This window comes from Onychomys torridus, chromosome 21 (assembly GCF_903995425.1).
Source record: "Onychomys torridus chromosome 21, mOncTor1.1, whole genome shotgun sequence".
Lineage (NCBI taxonomy): Eukaryota > Metazoa > Chordata > Mammalia > Rodentia > Cricetidae > Onychomys > Onychomys torridus.
Window position 1 is genome coordinate 35990669 of NC_050463.1, and position 19757 is coordinate 36010425.

General features: G+C 51.9%; 1 protein-coding gene across 2 annotated transcripts in view; it reads right to left on the bottom strand.

The window, feature by feature from the left end:
• Klhl29 (kelch like family member 29) overlaps positions 1-19757 on the bottom strand; it is a 307924-nt gene that overhangs the window by 9628 nt on the left and 278539 nt on the right. For both annotated transcript variants that reach the window (XM_036170647.1, XM_036170646.1), the window contains 6 exons: positions 16508-16646; positions 8564-8766; positions 6932-7191; positions 4720-4918; positions 4366-4548; positions 3974-4154 (listed from right to left, as the gene is read on the bottom strand). In XM_036170647.1, coding sequence (XP_036026540.1) covers positions 3974-4154; positions 4366-4548; positions 4720-4918; positions 6932-7191; positions 8564-8766; positions 16508-16646 — 1165 coding nt within the window. The remainder of the gene's footprint in view (positions 1-3973; positions 4155-4365; positions 4549-4719; positions 4919-6931; positions 7192-8563; positions 8767-16507; positions 16647-19757) is intronic.

A 19757-nucleotide genomic window follows, 5' to 3' on the forward strand; every position in this document is an offset into this window, starting at 1 on the left:
GGATCTGTTATTTGTCTTGTAGAAGGCGACAAAGAACTGAAGGCTCCTGGGTCCTGTAAGGCTTCTGGCAGATATAGCAGATGCTAATTAAAAGGAGTTGTGTGCAGGTGCACAGGAGAAAGGAAAATGGAAGTCGAGGATGTCACAGCTGCAGGCGCATTGCTGGAGTTATCAGAGAGGCATGAAAGGTGTTTGGTGTTTTTGTTGAGAGAGGGACACATGAATCCCAGGCTGATCTGGCACGTCTTGAGTAGCCAAGACCTCACCTCTGATATCTCCCCAGTGCTGCACTTAGAAATGTGGACAACCATCCCTACTTCCTGTAGCGGTGGAAACTCAAACTCAGGGCTACCTGCAATTCTAAGCAAATATTGCACCTCCAGAACATTTGAGTTCTCTATCCAGGGCCTCATTTATCTGGTAAGCAGGAGGTTGGGGTGGCCAAAAGCAGTCGGGGAGCTTGTGTATGGAATCTGGGCTTTGAGGAGAGAGGAGAGCCCTTGCTTTTGAGAGGAAATGGCTGATAAGGCAGAGATGCCTTGCTGCATGTAGGGCTGGCTGGAGGCTTGAGTCTCCAGTGTGTAGCAGGACCACAGTACGATGCTAGGATTTTCCTTTCCAGCCCCAGGAAGACGGGGAGGAGAAGGAATGGAATAGGGCTGGACAGATGTGCTTCACATACAGTGCAGGACGAAGTAGCAACGTGAGAGGATGGAGAAGTCTAGACATGTGGAGGAAAAGGAGGCAGGAAACAGCTGCTGGGGTGAGCAGAAGCGGAACTAAGCGGGCTGGCCAAGGGGTTGCTGTCCCTGCGGTTTGCTTTTGGAGGACGAGCTCCAACCACCTACTCGCCAGCATTTCTGTTCGGTGTTCCAAGGACCTAGCTGCCCTCAATGCTCCTGCTTGACTGTAGCTGCCCCAACATTTACTGTAGACCTACCAGCAGGGTACATCTGTGCCTCCCCACTCCATATATGTGTCTGCACCCAAAGCATGGGCCCGAGTTTGCTCACTGTGACACCAGAGATTTTGGTTAGCACATGGCTATGACCAGCACACGGCTCTCATGTTTCCCCCTATGAGCCTCCTTTGGACAAGAGTCATCATTAGCTCAGAGCTAGGCACTCTGGGAAGAGGGTCTTATGTGGACCGTGTCTCTGGTTCTTGAGTGTGTGGGGAAGGGACAGCCAAGTGATATCTACTTCTGGACTTGGATATACCGAACTCTCTATGGGGCAGCAAGAGCTGATGTTGTTCAGTCGTAGATGGGTGATATATAGCTAATATGTAATGGAGTAAGTGTCTTTTTGGGGTAGTGTCAGAGTTCAGATGTGTGTGTGTGTGTGTGTATGTGTGTGTGTGTGTGTGTGTGTGTGTGAGTGTGTGTGTTAAGCCAATATGGCAGCAAGCCAAAGAGCTCCCACAGAAAGAGCTGGGGGATGAGAAAAGATTATGTGGTTGTTAGCCCTCAGTCTTTCGGCATAATGACACATTCCGCCAAACACAAATTTCCTGAGAGTTTGTTATTCCAGGTGGCTGATTGCCAAGCCACGAGAGCCCTCCCGTCAGCTCAATCTGTCAGCTTCCTGCGTAAGAAGGATATGCTAATGACATGCAAATGACCTAGCTGAGTGAGGCGTTCCGCTATCATTTATGCGGTAACCACAGCTCCTGCAATATATTGCTGTAGAATATTAGACCCAGTTATTTATATAATGATATAATACAGGTTTGTCTATGGCGCTGTTGTTTTAATCTATAATTATGTAATCTTGCTCTATTCCTGTAACACAGTAATGTAATATAATTATAATACACCATATATCTCGTTCATTATCAATATAATAGCAATTTGTACCATTAGTGCTTACTGTGGAACAAAGCACCCTCATGTCTGTCCCCATTACACTGACCTTCCTGTCACCCTGAATCGTTATCACTGCTGTGGCACAGACTGACTTACCCAAAGGGGTCTGCTGCTTGGGTAGCTACTGGGTGCCTCTTCCCCTACATGCTCTACTCCCTTGCATGGGTACCACCTAGGGGTCTTCTAGTCTTTGTCCTAGCTTACAGGCACAGATGATGAGATGATGGGCCGAGGGAGCACTCAGGGTCCCTCAGCTTCTCTGTGCTCCTCAGCTACTCTTCCTTTCAGGGGGCCACCGGGGGTGGGGGATTGGGGTGGACTTAAGGTGCCTGGCGCCGACATTTATTTTCCAGCTATCTGGAAGGCTGAGCTCCTTAGGGAAGGCCAGTGTAGGCAGCCCCCTGGGACCTTGGAGAACTGCTTCAGGCCCAAGAAGAGGATGGGAGCTTCTCTCTGTCTCTGTCTCTGTCTCTGTCTGTCTGTCTGTCTGTCTGTCTGTCTCTCTCTCTCTCTCTCTCTCTCTCTCTCTCTCTCTCGCTCTTTCTCTTTCTCTCTCTCTCTTCATCAGTGCGTTTGATCTTTCAACAAATCCCTGTATTTATCAACAAGTAGAACTTTGCAAAATGAGTAATCAGCATTTTAGGAGATTAAAAATAGCTGATGGAAGCAAAGCAGGATGACATCCAGCTCAGCGGACTCCTACATAGAAAATGTCGCCTTGCTCATGTGTTTATTATTGGTTGACAAATGACTGGAAGCCGATGCTTCTGGGGGAGCTTAGGGGTCCAGCTGGACGTGCAGCAGATTACGCTGAAGACTCCCTGGTGTTAGGGCTGGTCTGGGTCCAAGCACAGTATTAATATGCTCATAATCACCTGGGGATTTCCCATTATCGTCAAATCAATATGACAATTAAATGTTGTTACCAAGCCGTCTCTGGCTCTACTTGGGGGACTTAAAAGCCCACAGTGAACATTCAGAACCTGTATCCCTCTGAAACCGTCTTTGCTGGAACATTCATCAAGTGTCCAATTAGCCACCCAGGGGGAAGAAAAAATTCAAATTGAGGGCTATGTGTGGCTTCACAGGCAGAAAGGATGCTACACTGCAAAGTCTGCTTTCTGGTGGCAGCTAACGGTGTGAGCCATGGTAGGGGAAAGAATGAGTTATGATTTACTGATCGTAAGTGGGGCTGTTACCTGAGGCTGGGGGTCAGCTTCGTGTATCATTCTCTAGGGCACTAGTTTCTTCTGAAGCACAACTGAGGTGGTCTTGTGCTAACTAATGGTCCTCTCAAACAGGTCCCAAGCATCTTCCTTAAGGTGACCTGCCCATTTTCTTAGGAGAGCAGTTTCCCTGGCTCAGAGGAGGAAAGGATCTTGGCCTTTTCCCCTAGGGCAGTATTCCCTCCAGCCTCTGGCCTATGCCTGAACTTACACCATATCCTCAACAGCCGGGCTGGGGCTGGGGTTGGGGGGGGGGGGGGGGCTGGGGGTGGTGGTGGTGAACAGCCTGGGACTTGTAACAAAGGGCAGGCTAACCTCGAATCTGGAGCTCCTTGGTTCATAGTTTTCCTCGGGAGAACTCTAGAGGGCTAGCTAGACTGTGCCCCTACACTGCTTAGTTGGTGGGTGGTGTCTCTTGCCTGTGTTCCTACCAATTTCCTTGGCATGTGTGGATGCAGGAAGGATGTATGCACCCCTGTCTTGGCAGGAACAAAGTGGTACAACCACTGGCATGGCCCATACTTGGGCCCTGGATTCTAGCTCTTCTTCTGATTTCTGTGATGTCTCTGGGTTGGTACTTGCAATCTCCTGTGTCTCTCTAGCCAAGCTCACTCAAGTCCTTCCGTGATGGGACCTTAGGCTATACCTGTTATATTATACCCGTGTTACACCTGAATGGATGGTGATGGGAATGTCCTCTCTTGTGACTCATGAGCTCACATCTTGTGTTCTCTTCCTTTCATTATGCGCGATGAGCTTGGAATGGGCCCGTCTGTAGGCCACTAGTGTCAGGTAGGTGTCAGAGGGGGAGGTGTGATGTGATGTTAGAGTTAAGTGACTTCGAGAGATGCCACCAGCTCAGGGACTGTGGCTGCCTTACCTCTCCACGTGGTCCACATTGCCTGCCACTCCAAGTCCCCCGAGAGTGTAAATCTTCCCATCATAGACGAGACTATTGTGGCGACAGCGAGGGACAGTCATTCTGGAGACCAGGTTCCAGTTATCCAACAGGGACATGTAGCACCAGACATCAGCCAGCGTCACCCCTGATTCCATACCACCTGTGGACAGTATGGGGGTACAAAGAACAGGCGGGGGGGGGCTGAAGAAGGGCTTGAGGACAGGATGCCCAGCTCCAGGAACAGAGGCAGGAGGCTCCCTCTGCAAACCACATGGACACTCTGGGGCCTTGGCCTTCCTCAGCCCTGTGTGTGGGCAGAGGTCCCTTTGGGAAACCCATCCCAGTTCCTGCCCAGCCCTTGGGAGCCTCACCTGAGAGGTAGATGTTGTCCCCGGCACTCACTACACTGAAGAACTCTCGGTCATAGAAAGGCAGCGAGGCCAAGGGGTACCACTTGTTGTTCTGTGGATTCCAGCAGGTGACAGCCACCAGGGAGCGCTGGGTCATCCCCACCATCTGCCGGCCCCCAACCAAAACGATGACCTCGGCCACACCTGCGGGGACACGGACGGACGGGCATCCTTGGGACACACACCCTTACTTCAGTCAGCATCTATGCCTGGCTCCTGTCTGGGAGGGGTGGGGGAGCACCTGGAGCCAGCTGATTCCATGGCATCTTGCAATTGTGTGTGTGTGGGGGGGAATTGGGGCATGTCCCTTGATACCTGCAGAGAGGCGGGGCCGGGTTCGGGGTGTCTGCATCTCCTGCCGGGCGTGGGGCAGCATGTGGTAGCGTTTAGCCTCATTGACCAGGTCCCGGCATGCTTCTGATGATTTGATGAGCTCTTCGTTGTCCACCACGTTGAGCAGATAGCTGGGGTGGATGAACGGGAGGCGGACAGCCGCGAGAAGTTCTGCTGCATACTGTGGGACAGAAGAGGCCCGATTCTGCTTAGAGGAAGCCACCACTTAGGAGCTGACTGGGGAAGCACTTCGCATCTGGGGTGTGTCTTAGAAGTGCACACTCTCCAGCCTGTTATTCTAGACAATGCGAGGCATGGCGGGCTGACTGGAGGCCTGGTGGCCCCAGCTGGGCCCAGACTAGCGCCTCTCTCTCTCCCTCCAGCCTCTAGTCTCCACACCCCATCTCTGTCGTGGATCCTGACTGCACATCATACTGCCAGGCGGCTGACACCGGGAGAGCAGGCGCCTTGCATCTTGAGGAGGTGGGAGTGTGACAGGAACCAGGTGGGAGGGCCCAGGAGAACTTAAATGAGCCGATGGCTGTCAGGTGACGGGGACACCTGTGTGTCCTCAGCACTTCAGCTCCTCAGTAGTGTCACCTTGTCTCATCTTGGCTTCTGGACCCTCTTCTCCTTCACTCAAGGCGCTTCCTGAATTGATGGGAACTTCCCCTGCGACAGGCAAACCGCTCACCACTCCACCCACTTGTGTTTGGTCCGGAGGATGACTGGCAGGGAGTAATTGGGAGCCAATAGAGAGCACATGTTAAGCTTGTTACCGCAGCCGTGGAGGCTGATGAGACCCTACTTCCGAGAGGGGTTTAGCCAAGGCTGTTGGATGTGATGGTGTCACTGGGGAGATGATGTTGGCGGGCGGGCGGGAGGGGGGGGAACGGGACATCCGGAGGCTTGGGAGAGTGGAAAGGGATGTGACATTTGAAGAATGACATGGGGCTTATTCTTGGGTGCAAAGGGTCTTTTTTTGGAGGGGTGCAGCACTTAGCAGATGGGAAGCAGCGAGACCAGGGTCTCTGGGCAAGCCTGGCTGAGCCCATACCACACTCTGAGCTGTGGATGTAGACGCGAGGGTCATAGAGAACTATGGCAGTTACTGTCCTTAGCTATACAACTTCAATTCCTTTCTCTGCTTAAAAAAAAAAAAAAAAGCTTCCTGCCAACCTGATCAAATGAGGAATCCACTTCTCACGGACCCTAAGGACCCAGTGGTGGGTTGGGGTTGGGCAGGGAGCCATGCATCTCTCTCATCCTTGTCTCCAATCTTCCCTTCCCCTCCCCTCCCTCCCTCTGGTCGCCGCATCCCCTTCCTTCCCTTGAGTCAGTTTCTTGTAGCCCAGGCTGACACTCTCACTATGCAGTCAAGTCCGGCCTTGAATCCCTAGTCTTCCTGCTTCTAATTCCAAGTGCTGGAATACCAGGCATGTGTCCTTTTTATGCCCGAGGAGACGTGAGAGCCTTGCTGACCCATCACTTGGTGCCTTCAGCGTGTCCTGGGGTCTGGTTTCCCTGACTCTGTCCTAGCTGGTTAGGCTCTAACTTCCATCATTGTCCCCACTTGCTGTTTTATATGCTGGCCCTCCCAAGGGTTTCCTGCAGCTGCCCTGACTTTCTGGCTCTTTACTACAGTAACCAGTGGTAATTCCCTTCGCGCAGGGCCTCCTGGGTATGAACGGGCCTATCAGCTCCCTGAGACTCAGGTATCTGGGGATACTGCTGCGTATTCTTTTCTCCCGTGAATGAACACTCTGGTTTTTCTGTCTCCTCTGGTAACCTCACTTTCTCTTCTGTCTTTCCCCCACTTCCAGAATGGTCTCTGTTTGCTCTCCACCCACTTGATAGCCAGAGTATGTGCTCGGACCTCCGGGGATCCCATATACCCTGCTCAGGCACCCACTTTGCTGCAAAGAACCCCGGTACTTCCTACCCAGAACCTGTGTTGCCTTGGCAAACCAAGAGACTCATTCTTGGTGGAGTGGAGGTGGTGCAGGTTGGGGATTTAGCTCAATGGTAGAGCGCTTGCCTAGCAAGTGCAAGGCCCTGGGTTCGATCCCCAGCTCAAAAAAAAAAAAAAGTGGAGGTGTGTGTGTGTGTGTGTGTGTGTGTGTGTGTGTGTGTACGCATGCATGTGTGTACTGGACTCCCCCTCATTATTTCCAACTGGGTGCAGCAGGCCTACCTGCGCCCGTGCTGCTGGGTCCTTCTTGATCCACCTGATGACAGTTTCATAGACCAGCTCCTCAGCCTTGGTGTTGAGACTGTCATTGGAGACGTAGGCGATAAAGTCATCCTTCGAGATGCTGAGGATCTCCTCTTGGGCCGCCACCTCTGGGAAGATCTGCAGCGCGAAGGCCTTGGCCATGTGGTAGAGCTCGCTGCACTGCATGGCCTCAGCCATGGCCAGCACACCCAGGCAGTTGCTGGCGGTCAGCTGCTTCTCTGGGGGGGGGGGGGGGGGGGGGGAGAGTGAATGGTCACTGATCCATGATCACCTGGAAGGATCACCTCTTGTTCCTGTCATCATCCCTGGATCTTCCTCTGAACCCAATCCATGTTCTGGTGACCCGCCTCTAGCATCCATGGTCATCTGTCTACCTCCCATGACTCTGAGCCTCAGATCCGTTGCCCAGGTTCTCCTCTGCCCTGACTCCTGTGGGCCATAGCAGAAAACCACAGCTGTGAGGAACAGCATGAGCTCCTTCCCTGACCGTGGAGGGAGGGCTGGGGCTTCAGGATTTGGGCCTGGGCTGTGGGCAGCGGCCACTTTGAAACTCAAGGTGTCTTCCATCATGATAGGCATGCCTGAGGTCACAGACACCTTTTTAAAAAAAAAATCTTGTAAACAGCAGCCCTCACATGTCAATCCACTGTCTCCCATGGCTCTTAGATTCCCTTAGTCTACCATCTAGAACCTGGGGTCTGGTAGCTGGCTCTTCTAAAATCTGGCTAATGGCTCTTGTGGTCTAGAACTGGGTGGGTGCCTCATCCTGCCACTACAGCTCCTGACCCTCCTGGATTAATTAGCTCCTTCAACAGTCCTCACCAATCTGCTCCCAAACTCTAGCTCTCCTTTCTGTATACCACACCCAGGGTCTGTATATATATATATATATATATGTGTGTGTGTGTGTGTGTGTGTGTATATATATATGTGTGTGTGTGTGTGTGTGTGTATGTGTATGTATATATATGTGTATATGTATATACATACATATATATTATGTTATTGTGTGTATATGTATGTACATATATATATATATATATATATATATATATATATATATATATATGTATATGTTGGTGTGTGTGTGTGTGTGTGGCTGTCCTTGACCCCCCCCCCCCTTACTCCATAACTCCCAGGGGAGCTGAGCAGCACCAAACTGTTTATAAAGCAAGCACACTCTGGGCAGGAAGTCTGGAAGGTGAGCCCATCACCAATATCCACATCTTGCAGAAAACCAGCTCTGGGATTCCAAGGGCTTTATCAGATGCATTGGCTTGTCCGTGCATCTGTGTGGCCTGGGAACCAATACGTTGAAGGGGAGCAGATGGCATGGTTGATTCATTCAGGGCTTAGAGGCCAGGGCAGAGTGGTCAGGTTCCCTGCCTGCACAGGCTGTTTACACATCCCAGTGGTCCCTTCTGTGCATGCCATTCCCTCAAGCCACCCACAAGCTCAGGTGAAATCTAGATATCCCGGCACATTCTGGGGACACACAGTCCTCCTCACTCCGTTCTTGCTGGCTGGGAATTTTTCATGCATCTGCACCATGTTCTCCACGTGATGTAAAGGCCCCCCTGGTCAGCTCACCGAGAAAGGACACGCAGACTTTGCAGAAGGTATGGAACTGGAACTTGCTGGCCGCCTCAAGCAGGGTCTTGGCGTTGGCGGAGTCGATGACCAGCGAGCCGGTGTAGACGAATTCCAGCAGCAACTCAAGTACATCGGCCTGCAGATTCGAGAGTACCAGTTCCAGCTTCTCCCGGCCGCCCTGGCTGCTGTCCTGCACGGACCTAAGGCACAGAGACCAGGGTGTCCTCACCTGCCACCCTTGCGGCCACTGCCGCTTCCTCACAGGGCCAGAGCTCCCTGGACACCTCAAGTCACGCCCTTTGTCTTAGGACTCAAAGGACACAGCAATGACACACCTGAACCTAATGGCCTTACACAGGATCTGGAAGAGAAGTCTGACCAGAGGCGCCCCAGAGAACAGAAAACCCTGCTTATCACTACTCCGCATGTCCATGCAAAAAAAGATGCAAATCAAAAAGCATGAGCCGTGGATGGGGACAAGGACCAGGACTAGCCGCAAAGGGAAACAATATGGTTCAGCTACCTGCGGGACCTGGTGTCTACACCAAAGGGTACCAGCACGTCCTGGCAAGCAGGACCTCCTGCCTCAAAGGGCAGACTCTCTCTTCCCGGCTGAGGCTCAGAGGCTCCTGATTGGCTGGCATCCTAGCCAATCAGGAGGTGTCCTTTTGAGCCTGTCTCAAAGACCCAGGGCCTTGCAAGGCTGTTCCGGAAGTCCCCCCAAACCCCAACCTCTCCAAAAGAAAAAAAAAACAAAAACATATTGTTTCCTTTTAGGCATGGAAGGGAAGCCCTTCATGACATTGCTTTGAAACTGAAGACAAGACAAGATAGACGGACAGAATGGTTAGAGCTGGGAAGGGGAGAGGATAACAACCAAGGACTTCCGCCACAGACAGCCAGCAGCCATGACCTGGGGCCTGGCCCGGGGCAGGGAGTGCCCTCCTGCCACATGGAACACGGGGTCAGAGGTCAGAGTGGCCTGCGTGTAGAGTGTGCATCGGGCTTGTGAACTAGGGTGGGGAGCGGGGGGGTGGGGGACACAAATATATCAGTATGTTTATATCTGGTGTCTACAGAAATACAAAACCATTGCAAAGGCTCCTAAGGCCTGGCAGCCGCTCCCTACAGCTGGACCTGGAAGGAAACAGATAAGGTGAGGCAGAACAAACCGATACAGGAGGCCGGGAGAAAAAAAAACCAGAACACCCAGAGCGTTAAATCAGGAGGCAGGTTTCTCAGAGGCCATTGACCTGACCACCCTAGTTGGGCTACTCTTCACCAGACCAGCTTCCCTCACTGAGCCTGGCCCGACCAGGGCTGTGGCAAGGCAGTGAGCTCTGTTGCCTACCCACTGACTTCTCTGTAAAAGCCAGGGGCCAAGACTCTTGAGACTGGTCCCTTGGGTGCACCCTTGGGGGCAGGCAGGAGAGGTGTACCAGTGCCTGGTAGGGCAGTAGGTTGGCCAAAGAGGCCGGGGGTAGCTGCCGGGTGGTACGTGAACAGAGCGCTAGTAGGGAGCAAAGGGACCTGGGTACCCTGCTTTGCCACTGACAGGCCAATGATATCCTGAGCCTCTCAGGCACTCAGCCTCCTATTCTGCAAAACAAGATGGAAGTAGGTGAGGCCTAAAGTTCTGCTGAGGCTAAGCATGACTCAGGCTAGAGAAACTTCTCCCCAGGAGATCTTTCTACACAACTATGCTTGAATGTCTACCGCCAGAGTTGGAAAGTTTAAGGTCTTCAAAGCCCAGAAGCAATGCACAGTGTGCAGGTTACATTGGGGACCCTGAGGCTGAGTCAGTGTCCAGGGTTCCTTTTCCACAGAAGGCTCATGTGACCAGAAGTCCTAAGGCTGTGTTTGCACCTCTATGGCCTGAGCAAGCCTAGGAAGAGAGAAGACAAAGTACTGGCCACACAGGGGGTCTTGGGTGAGGGCCTTTAAGCCCACACATGCTCACTCAATGCTAAAATGACTTCACACTCCTGTGTTTTGCTGCTGAGATGGAGTCCCAGACTTGAATGCTTTTGTTAGGTGTAAAAATGACTCTCAAGTGCCCCCTAGAGACGCCATACATTCTGACTATTCCCAGGTCAACTTTCTTGCTCCAAGTCTTTGCTGCCTGTGTGTTCATCCTAACGGCCTGGCCTTTCCTTGGTACTTCCTTAGGTTCTGTAGAAGTCATGCTGGGCCACAGTGTGGCAGGGCTGATGGAGTCCACATGGGCTGCTCACCTTTTCTCAAGGTCCCTTTTACTGCCGCCACCAACAATGGCCCTCTCAGTGTGTCCAAGTCCTCAGACAGAGGCGCCCAACCCAGTGAAGAGCTGAGGTAGGTCCTGAGGGTATAGACACAGACACACACGACCCTGGCTGACCCAGTGCTGGAATTACAGCTATAAAGGGCTAGTCTTGCCACACTGCTGGCGACTACCTCAAAGCTGAGCCTGGGAGAGTGTTTTGGAGATAGAGCTGCCTACACTGTATACCAGGAAGGAGGGGTAAGCATTGGAGAGCGTTGGTAATGATGTTAAATCGAGGGGACCTGGGCCATAGACTGCCTGGCTGTGGCTGTCTCCATTGGGAAAATGATCTGCAAGAGGGGGTTGCTGGAGGTTCTTGGGACTGGAAAAGCTAACCCCTTCTACTTGGCTACATGGGTCTTTCTTAGTAGCCTAGTTCAAAGGTCTAGAGGAGGCATGGGAGTCTAGATACCCCCCCCACCACCACCACCTTGGCACACAGGTGGTATTAACTGCATGGTTCATGTGTAGTTCAGAGAATTGCAATGGCCACAGAAGGCTGGTAATGAGTGTTTCCAATCATCAGATGAATGTAGGCGTCTACCTACCACTCATTGGGTCTCTTCACTCTGAGCAGAGGTCCCCTAGGGATGGGTAACTCCGATCACGGCTCTAACACCGCATCTGTCATAGGTGCGACAAGTGTTTTGTCTTCTGTCCTAAGCTGGTTCTTGAGTGGGCAGCTGGCCCCTGAGGGTGTCATGACACAGTAGAAGGATGTACAGAACCACAGAAATAGACTATAGTAACACTGTGATTCTCAATCTTGTGGGCGTGGCAGAAGTGTGGTGCCCCAGCACACACTGTCTGAGGGTTCCAGCAGGAGACTAGCACCACATGAAGTTACTTTCTTCCTGGGGCTGCCCAGGAAGAGTCCAGGTTCCTAGGTAAAGTTGCTGCTCATCAAGGCTGGGTCTATGGATGTGTCGGAGATGCCTATCTTGGACTAGTCGGATCTTGCAGAACACACTTTGAGCAGAAGACTCCTCTGGGATAAGTCGTCCCCCTCCCTCATCTGCCTGTGTGGCCAGGTGTTTGCACATGCGTATTGGAATTGGGCACTGTCTGGAAGTGTAGGGCAATGGTGAATGGAAGGTCTAGGCTGGAGAGGGACACAGGTGGCACTCTGCTCCATCCTTTTGACATGATTCCTCCCCTCGCCTGCCCCCGTCATTCGCTTCAGAGCACTGGGTTTGTGTTTACCCAAGCCTTACTGGGTCCTGTGGACTTTGACAGGCCTTGGACCACTCTTTGAGAGGAGGCAAGGCAATGATGGATCTGGTCTCCATCATTCTGCTGACACCGAAGAGGCATTAATCCCTCTTCTTGTTGCCTTGTTTTCAAGGCACACCTGTGTGTTCTAGATGAGGACAGGCACCTGGGGAAAGAGGTACAGAGTGTGTACCTTCACTGGTACATGAAAAGCTCCATGTCAGTTGGTGAGGTGGGCCATTGAGTCAGTATCCACTCTAGCCTCCCACATCACGGCTGAAGAAGGAAGGAGAAGCCCAGAGCTTAGCATTAAGCTTTGTGAAAATCAGGTTAGGAAAAAAAAAATCAGTGAATTGTTTTTATCCAAATGTGAAAGAGAATAGAATTCACATATCATACATGGTCCAGTAGGCTCTGTTGTGAGGTGAGGCCTTCAGCTGTCACACTCAGGTCTCTGTCCTCTTTCGTGTGATGAGGGACAGGTTTTCTCAGGTGCTGGGCATTTTTCTCCCCACGCCTGGACTTAGAGACATGCTGGGAAGTGCCAGGGATGGCAGAAGACATCACTGCCATCTTTTAAGAAAGACGGTCACATGCTCTCTGATGGGGGCTCTAGCCTAGGCATTAAGTGCAAGTGACTGGCCTTGATGAATATTTCTATGGCACCTGTGCATCCTGAGAGACACTCTCTGTGCCCAGAGGGTAAATGAAGGGACTTTGCCATGGGCCAAAGAAGAAAAGCCAGGGCAGATGATGCAGGCGAAGGGTGAGATGCAACCCCAGGCCTGGGAGTCTGACCCTAAGGGCCACTGCTGGATTCCCTCCAAGTATGTGAGCAGATAAGGGAAGGAGGAATACCCTAATAATCATCCAAAGATGGTACCTCAATTTTTTTCTCTGCTATTCTCTTAAAGGCAGCGCCTCAACCCTTTGTCCCCCAGCCCTGCCTCTCAGTCTCCCTGATGATCACCCTATGGACTCAGGTTGGCCAAACAAAGGTCAGGGTGAGCAGGCCTGTGGGTTCTGTTTTGCCCTTGGCTCATTGCTGGCCTCCCATTCAATGGCTCCTTGGCCTCCAGGCCTCATCTTAAAGAGCCCAGTCCCCTTGCAGGTCTGCACACAAGTGCCTGTCTTAAAGTGAATTCTGTCCTCCTCGGCAGAATTTGTGGCCAGGGTCTCTAACATCACATGTACACTGCACGCACCCCGCTACTTGTACACGCTGTCAGCCCTGAGACTTTCCCTTCCTCCTTCACAGACTTTGCCTATAAACAGAAAGCACAGTTTGGTTTTCTAGAGAATGGATGGTCAGAGGGGTTTCTGTGTCAGACAATATCTATATGTCAGTTAAATGCCCGAGGCTTCAGGATCCTCCTCTGTGAAATGGGGATTCTAACCATACGGAGCTCTTCAAGCTAACATATCTAGAAAACTTCTTGTCACCAGATGGCAATCTTGTCAAAAGAGGGAGTGGTGAAGGATGGCTTAAAGATGCTAGCTCATCAATGGAAGCCTGTGAGGAAAGAGCCTGGGTAAGGTAGGGCCCCTGGGACTGCCAGGCAGCTGAGGTCCTGGAAGGGACTTGACTGCTGTCTGGGAGGCCACACTGGGCAGACCCAGCTTTTCTGCTCAGTCTCACATTGATACCCTGTGTGTGTGTGTGTGTGTGTGTGTGTGTGTGTGTGTGTGTGTGTGTCTGTCTAGGCTTAATGCAAAGTTTATGACGTGCTTCCTCTTTCTGATTCATGTACTATCTATTGTGAGGACTTTGGACAAGCTTTGGCCAATGCTGAGGACTTTGGTGGTGGTGGTGGTGGTGGTGGGGTGTCTTTGGCCCAGGAGAAACTCTGCCTGTTTGCAGAGAGGAATGAGATTTCCTATATGTCCCTCCCATGGCTCCAGGAAAGGCGGTCACACGGAGAATGGGGATGGAGCTGTGGACACATGACCTAGGTTGGTGGTGGAAAGGAACCCTGCTTGAATTTCCAAGTCTGAGGTGTGCAGCAAGGGGGCAGGGGTGTCTCCTGCTCTGACAGAGCTCAGCCAGGGCAGATCAGTATTGACCCATAAAAGCTCCGAGACACAGGTCATCCCTACCTCCTCACCAATCTTAAGACCATAGCCCCTGAAAAGGAGCCCCTTGCTCACTTTGTCCTGGCTGTTCCAACCACTGCATGTTAAGGCCTGAGGGTCACCGATGTGAAGGGGGGACTAAAACATGGTGCCATTAGCTGTTCTCTGACCATGAAGAATTGGGGGGCCAGGTGGCTCACAAAGACAACATCTTCCTGTGAAGATCTTGCTTCCCTCCTTCAAAAGCATTTATTTATAGCCATCAGCATGCAAGGCAACATGGACCCTGTGTGGCCAGGACAGAGAAAGGAGATTCAAAAATGGCTGCAGACAAACACAGCTTCCACTTCTCCTTTGCTTCCTGAAGTTACTTCATGCCTGACTACCTCTTACTAAGGGACTTGGGTGCCCTTTAGGCTCGAAAAGCACAACGTGCCCCATGCTCTCCTGGCCATCTTCTCCAGCTCACCTCTGACCCTAGACTGTTGACCTGCGCTCTTCCCTTATGAGCCTGACACCTCCTTCTCTCATGCCCTGGCATTCAGACTCATAAAGAAGCCTCACCAGGCTGGTCCTGTCCATCTACCGACTGTCCCCTTCAACATCATTTGATCAACTTCTGGTTTACGGGTGATAAAGCCTGAGGCCTGACTCCCTCTTTCTCCCAGCAACTGCTTGGATGGAATGCCCACCACCTTTCCCATCAGGGCTACTGATGGCGTTGGGCACCTCCTCCTCTCCTCACAGCAAGACCGGGTGGTCAGTGGGAAGGCAGGGCCTGCTCACATCTGCCTCTGGGGAGGCCACCTGTTCCTGTCCTTGGTTCGTATCTGTTTTCGTCCCTGCCCTCCTTGTCTGGGAGGGCCTTCCTCCTCCTCTTCCTCTGTTTGTCCAAGAAGGTTCCCACTTCCTCCCTGTTGTGAGGTGGAGTTTGGCTTTAATGTCTCTTCAAAGGCACTTAAAAGCTTCCTTTCCCCACATGGTTCTAGTCCAGGGCTGGACCACTGCTCTACTTTTACTTATTCTGTAGCCCATTTGGATCAGGGCCCAAGGTCCCAGATTATTTAGCTATGTTTCTGCAGCCAGGTGCTAGCCACTGCTCCCAAAGTGCCCCTGGACTGGAGAGGTCACTGGACACCTCTCCCCCGAGATGTATCTCTCTAATCCCTCAGATGCACAGAACCTAAGCACGGGTGGGGGGGTGGGGGGGGGGGGGAGTGGAGATGGGGGGGGCAGGAGACGGAGTTGTCCAGGAAATGGGAATGTCACAAAGAGCCTGCCCCTCCTGTGTGGCACAGGGCCAGTGAGGCTGAGCGGGACCTCACGCGCCTGGCGGCCTGGCTCTATGCCAAAGGATACAAGGGACAGGAAAAGAGATGCCATCCTGAAACAAAACACAGTTGCTCTGGGGTTAGTTGGCAAGTCCAAACACAGCATTGGAAAGCAAGCAGAGGTCCTGTCCTCCCACTCTGAACTCTGTCCAGGCTCAGCGTCCGCCCTGGAGAGGCTGCAAGGCAAAATGAGCAGCGACATTAATCTGCTGATGGGTGAGAGAAATGTGAGAGTTACCCTGGGCTGGCCCCTCGGCTGCTCGCCCTCACTAAGGAGCTAGGAGGTGGCCCTGACATCTTTGCAAGGGTATGAAACAGCAAAAAAAAAAAAAAAAAAAAAAAAAAAATTGTTGGTTTATTTTTTTTAAAATTGACAAAATGGAAAAACAAAAATATTCAGGCACCGTTCACATCGATCCAGGTAGAAATGCAGAATGGCCGGATGGGGCCAGGGTGGGCTGAGGGAAGGTGAAGGCTGAGAGACCGTGTTTAGGACACACCTGGTCTGCACTTAGTGCCCAGCATTCAAGCATGAGGCTTGGCCTACACACTCTTCTCCCTGACTCAGGCTGGGGAGGAGCGGTTCCTGGGGTGCCTGGTGTCCTTCTGTGGGGATGGCCTGCTCAATAGGCTTTCCTGGTACTGGGTCCCCCCATCAACAGTGGTGGTGATGGATCTGGGGACCCCGAGGGATGGAGCAGTGTGTCATGGTCCCTTCAAATGGGGTCTGCAGTTCTCTTAGTCTCAGGAAGGGCTTGTGATCTGCTGAGAACATGGGGTTTGGGGTATGTGTGTGGCCTACTGTGGGCTGGCTCCTGGTGGCCAGCGAGGTAGTGTGTGGGGGCAAGGGCAGCGGCTGCTGTGTGTGTGTGTGGGGGGGCACTGGGGAGGGGGAGCAGAGATGGCTACTGGCTCTGTGACAGAGAGTCACGCTTCAGGAACCTGTAAGAGAGGGCGAGGAGAAAAGCCACACAAAAGCGTCCTACGAAGGAACAGACCCGCACAGCTGGAAGGAAGGCAAACCTTTGAATCAGGTCCTTGAAATACAAGCTGCAGGAAGCTAGAACATTTTGGTGGACTTCAAACTCTCTGCCTTCAACAACAATTTTCAGGTCTGTAAACGCTTTCGCTCGGCGCTGCTGGTTCAACTCCTTCAACATTTCTGCAGAATAGAGAAGACAGACAGGGCCAGGTTCCCATTAAGAGGTTTTTATTTTTTTTTTAATTTTATTTTTAATTAAATTTTTTTCCCCCAAGAAGTAGAGAAATAGAAATAACTCGATATTGTTTCTTGGCAAGGCTGGCTGAACACTGACAGTCCAAAGAGATCACAAACAATGCGTAAACAAGCAGTCACTGGGAGGGACTATGTGACCAAGGGACTAACAACTTAAAAAAGCAAAAAAAAAAAAAAAAAAAAAAAAAAACAAACCAAACAAAAAAAACAAAAACAAAACCCGAGTATGATTAAAAAAACAAAACAAAAACCAAACCCAGGGAGCAGAGCAGGGAAAGAGTCCCATACTGACAATTGCAAACAGAAAATACCACAAACAGCTTAAAAAAAAAAATCTATCCTAAAACCGTGGAATAAGGTCTCCAAATGCCAGTGGTGCTGATGTATCAAGTAAAGCATGGCATTATGATGGAAGATGGACCGGCCGTGGTTCAGAGGAACAAAACCCCACCAACCCTGCAAAAACAGCATCCCTTCTGTTAGACACTCAAGCCACGGCGTGGGACAAGTTTCCTGGGAAGGGAAGCCGGAGAACAGAAGGGCCCAATGAGGGCTCGGTAAATGCCTCCTTCCATTTCACACTTTCAGGGACTTCTGGGGTCAAGCAAGCAAGCGTGGGGTGGGGTGGGGTGGGGTGGGGTGTTTCTCTGCATCAGCCCCATTTTCTAGGCTAGCCTTCCAGGATGCCCAGCCTTGCCTGTGCCTTTGACAACAGGACGCTGCTTTGCAGCCTCCATAGGTCTTAGGAAGGGACTTGGGGGTATTTCCTGCCCCAGTGTATACCTACCTTTGCCTAGAGTCTTGGCCACCTGGGCTGGCACAGACAGAATCCAGGCCTGTGGGCTCCAGACCTATGGATGTCAACATCATCTCCCAGACCCACCCCAACAGCTAGAAAGGAGGAGGAGAGAAGAGCCTGCCAGCCAGCCCATTTAACTAAGGTGTATTTTCCCCCAGGCTGATGTTAGGGCCTTTGGATAACTGTCACTTCTCACTAGCCCCACCACATCTGGCTGCAACCAGGACCCCTCATCCTTTGCCACATAGTGGCTGGACATCAGAAGTCTAGACCCTTGCGTCAGGGTGACTTAGGCTGTCCTCAGACAGGTAATGACAGGAAAGTCCTCTTGCTATCACTGGAAGCCCTTCATGTCTGTGTTGAGTGAAGCTGGTTTTCTAGAATTACCCTCCGGTGTTCCCTACTTCAAGCCTGAACACGTCAGGGTCAGTACCAGTTGAATGCTGAGATACCCTAACCCCTACTTCCTATTCTGGGTTTTTCATAGGGTAGTTAGGTGTCCCTGGGTGAGTTACCCCAGCCTGTGGCAAGTCTTTTATCTCTTTCTGAGCCTCTATATCTTTCAACAGAGACCGGTGGGGTCACATGATCTAGTCCGACTCAGGGATGAGAATAGGATTAGCGGGCCTTGGCAGTCCGGCAGGCCTTCCCTCACAAGGATACGCTGGGCTTGGGCTCTGCTGAAGACTGAGGATGTGGGGACAGAGGTAGTAGAACTGTCCCCTGAGCCACAGGCCATGCTAAGCCATGGACCCCTAACCAGGTGGTAGGCTGACTTGGAACTATGGGAGCATGCTCACAGGTGTGCCTGTGGAAGTCTGGCTGGGCCCTCCACCTTCAGCGGCACAGAGAGACAAGGCTGGAGGGTGTGGGCAGAGGTGAGCCGAGAGCCGGAGAATGACAGGAATGCCTCGGTTGGCAGGTGAGAACCGTGCCAAGCAGCTTGAGTTTAATTCTGTAGCACGCACGCACACCACGGGTGCTGCTGGGGATCGTGTGCAGGGAAGTGGAGAGGTTAGCTGCCGCCTCCAGTGATCTGACAGCCAGCCAGGATGAGAGTGTTTTAGGAAACCCAATGGGAGGCACGAAGACAGCCTATATCCAGAGACCTTGATTCTGGAGGCAGAACTGAGGGGAACCCCAACTCTGCCTTCTGGGAGATGCACAGCCTTGAAAAGGTGAAATAAAGTAACGGATTCCCAGCAGCCCTGCTTGTTGAAAAGTTACTGACGTAGCAGCTGGCCAGCACCTACTGTGCCCAGTGTCACTGAAGTAGATTCAGACTACTGTTGATGGCGGAGTCCTTCCATGATCGCACAGGAAGATGAAGAGGACTAATGGGCACTGGTGGGAAGAGAGAGCATTCAGGCCTTGGCTGCTATGGGATAGGAGGGGGGCAAAGGGGAGGGAGGGGAGGAGGAGTTTGGTTTGGGGTAAGCCTGCCGAGAAAGAGGTGGTAAGGCACAGGGAGTAGTGAGAAGCCTGGGCTGGAGAGGAGCCTATGGGGCTCAGAGAGGAGGACCTGTGGGGCCAGGCAGGGTACATGTAACTTGTGATGCTTGGATTCTTACAGAGCCTGCAGCTGAGTGAGTCTGGTGGATTATGTCATTTATGAGCAAAGAGAGGAGTAGAGGTAAAGGTAGGGGACAATTTCAGGGGAGGATCCCAAACTCTTAGAGCTTTAAAATATTTTTCAAAATTTAAAATGTGTGTGTGTGTGTGTGTGTGTGTGTGTGTGTGTGTCTCCCCACATGAGTGTAGGTACCTGCAGAGACCAGAAGAGGGCATCAGATCCCCATTAGCTGGAGTTACAGGCAGTTGTGAGCCACCTAACATGGTGCTGTCAACTGAACTCTGGTCTTCTGGAAGAGCAATATGCATTCCCAACTGCCTAACCATGTCTTGAGCTCCTGGGTTCTTATTCTGGATCTGTCAGGGGGTAGTTAGATGGCCCTGGGTGAGTTACCTCTACCTGTGGGGCCTCCAGTTAGTAGCTCTGTGGCTCCCTGGTCATCCTACTGTGTCAGGAAGCAGATTCAGCCCCCATGTGCTTGTGGAGTTAGCAAGTGCTGGGGCCAGACCAACATCCCATTCCTGGACCTGCTGTGTTCTGATGTTTTCAAAGGTTTTCCCTACAGGTCAAGGTTCTGGCAAAGACTCTAGCCACATCCCTAGTCCCAGCAGCAACACTGGCTGCACCAGGAATCCCAAGTCCAAGTCCAGGTCCAGATCTGGCA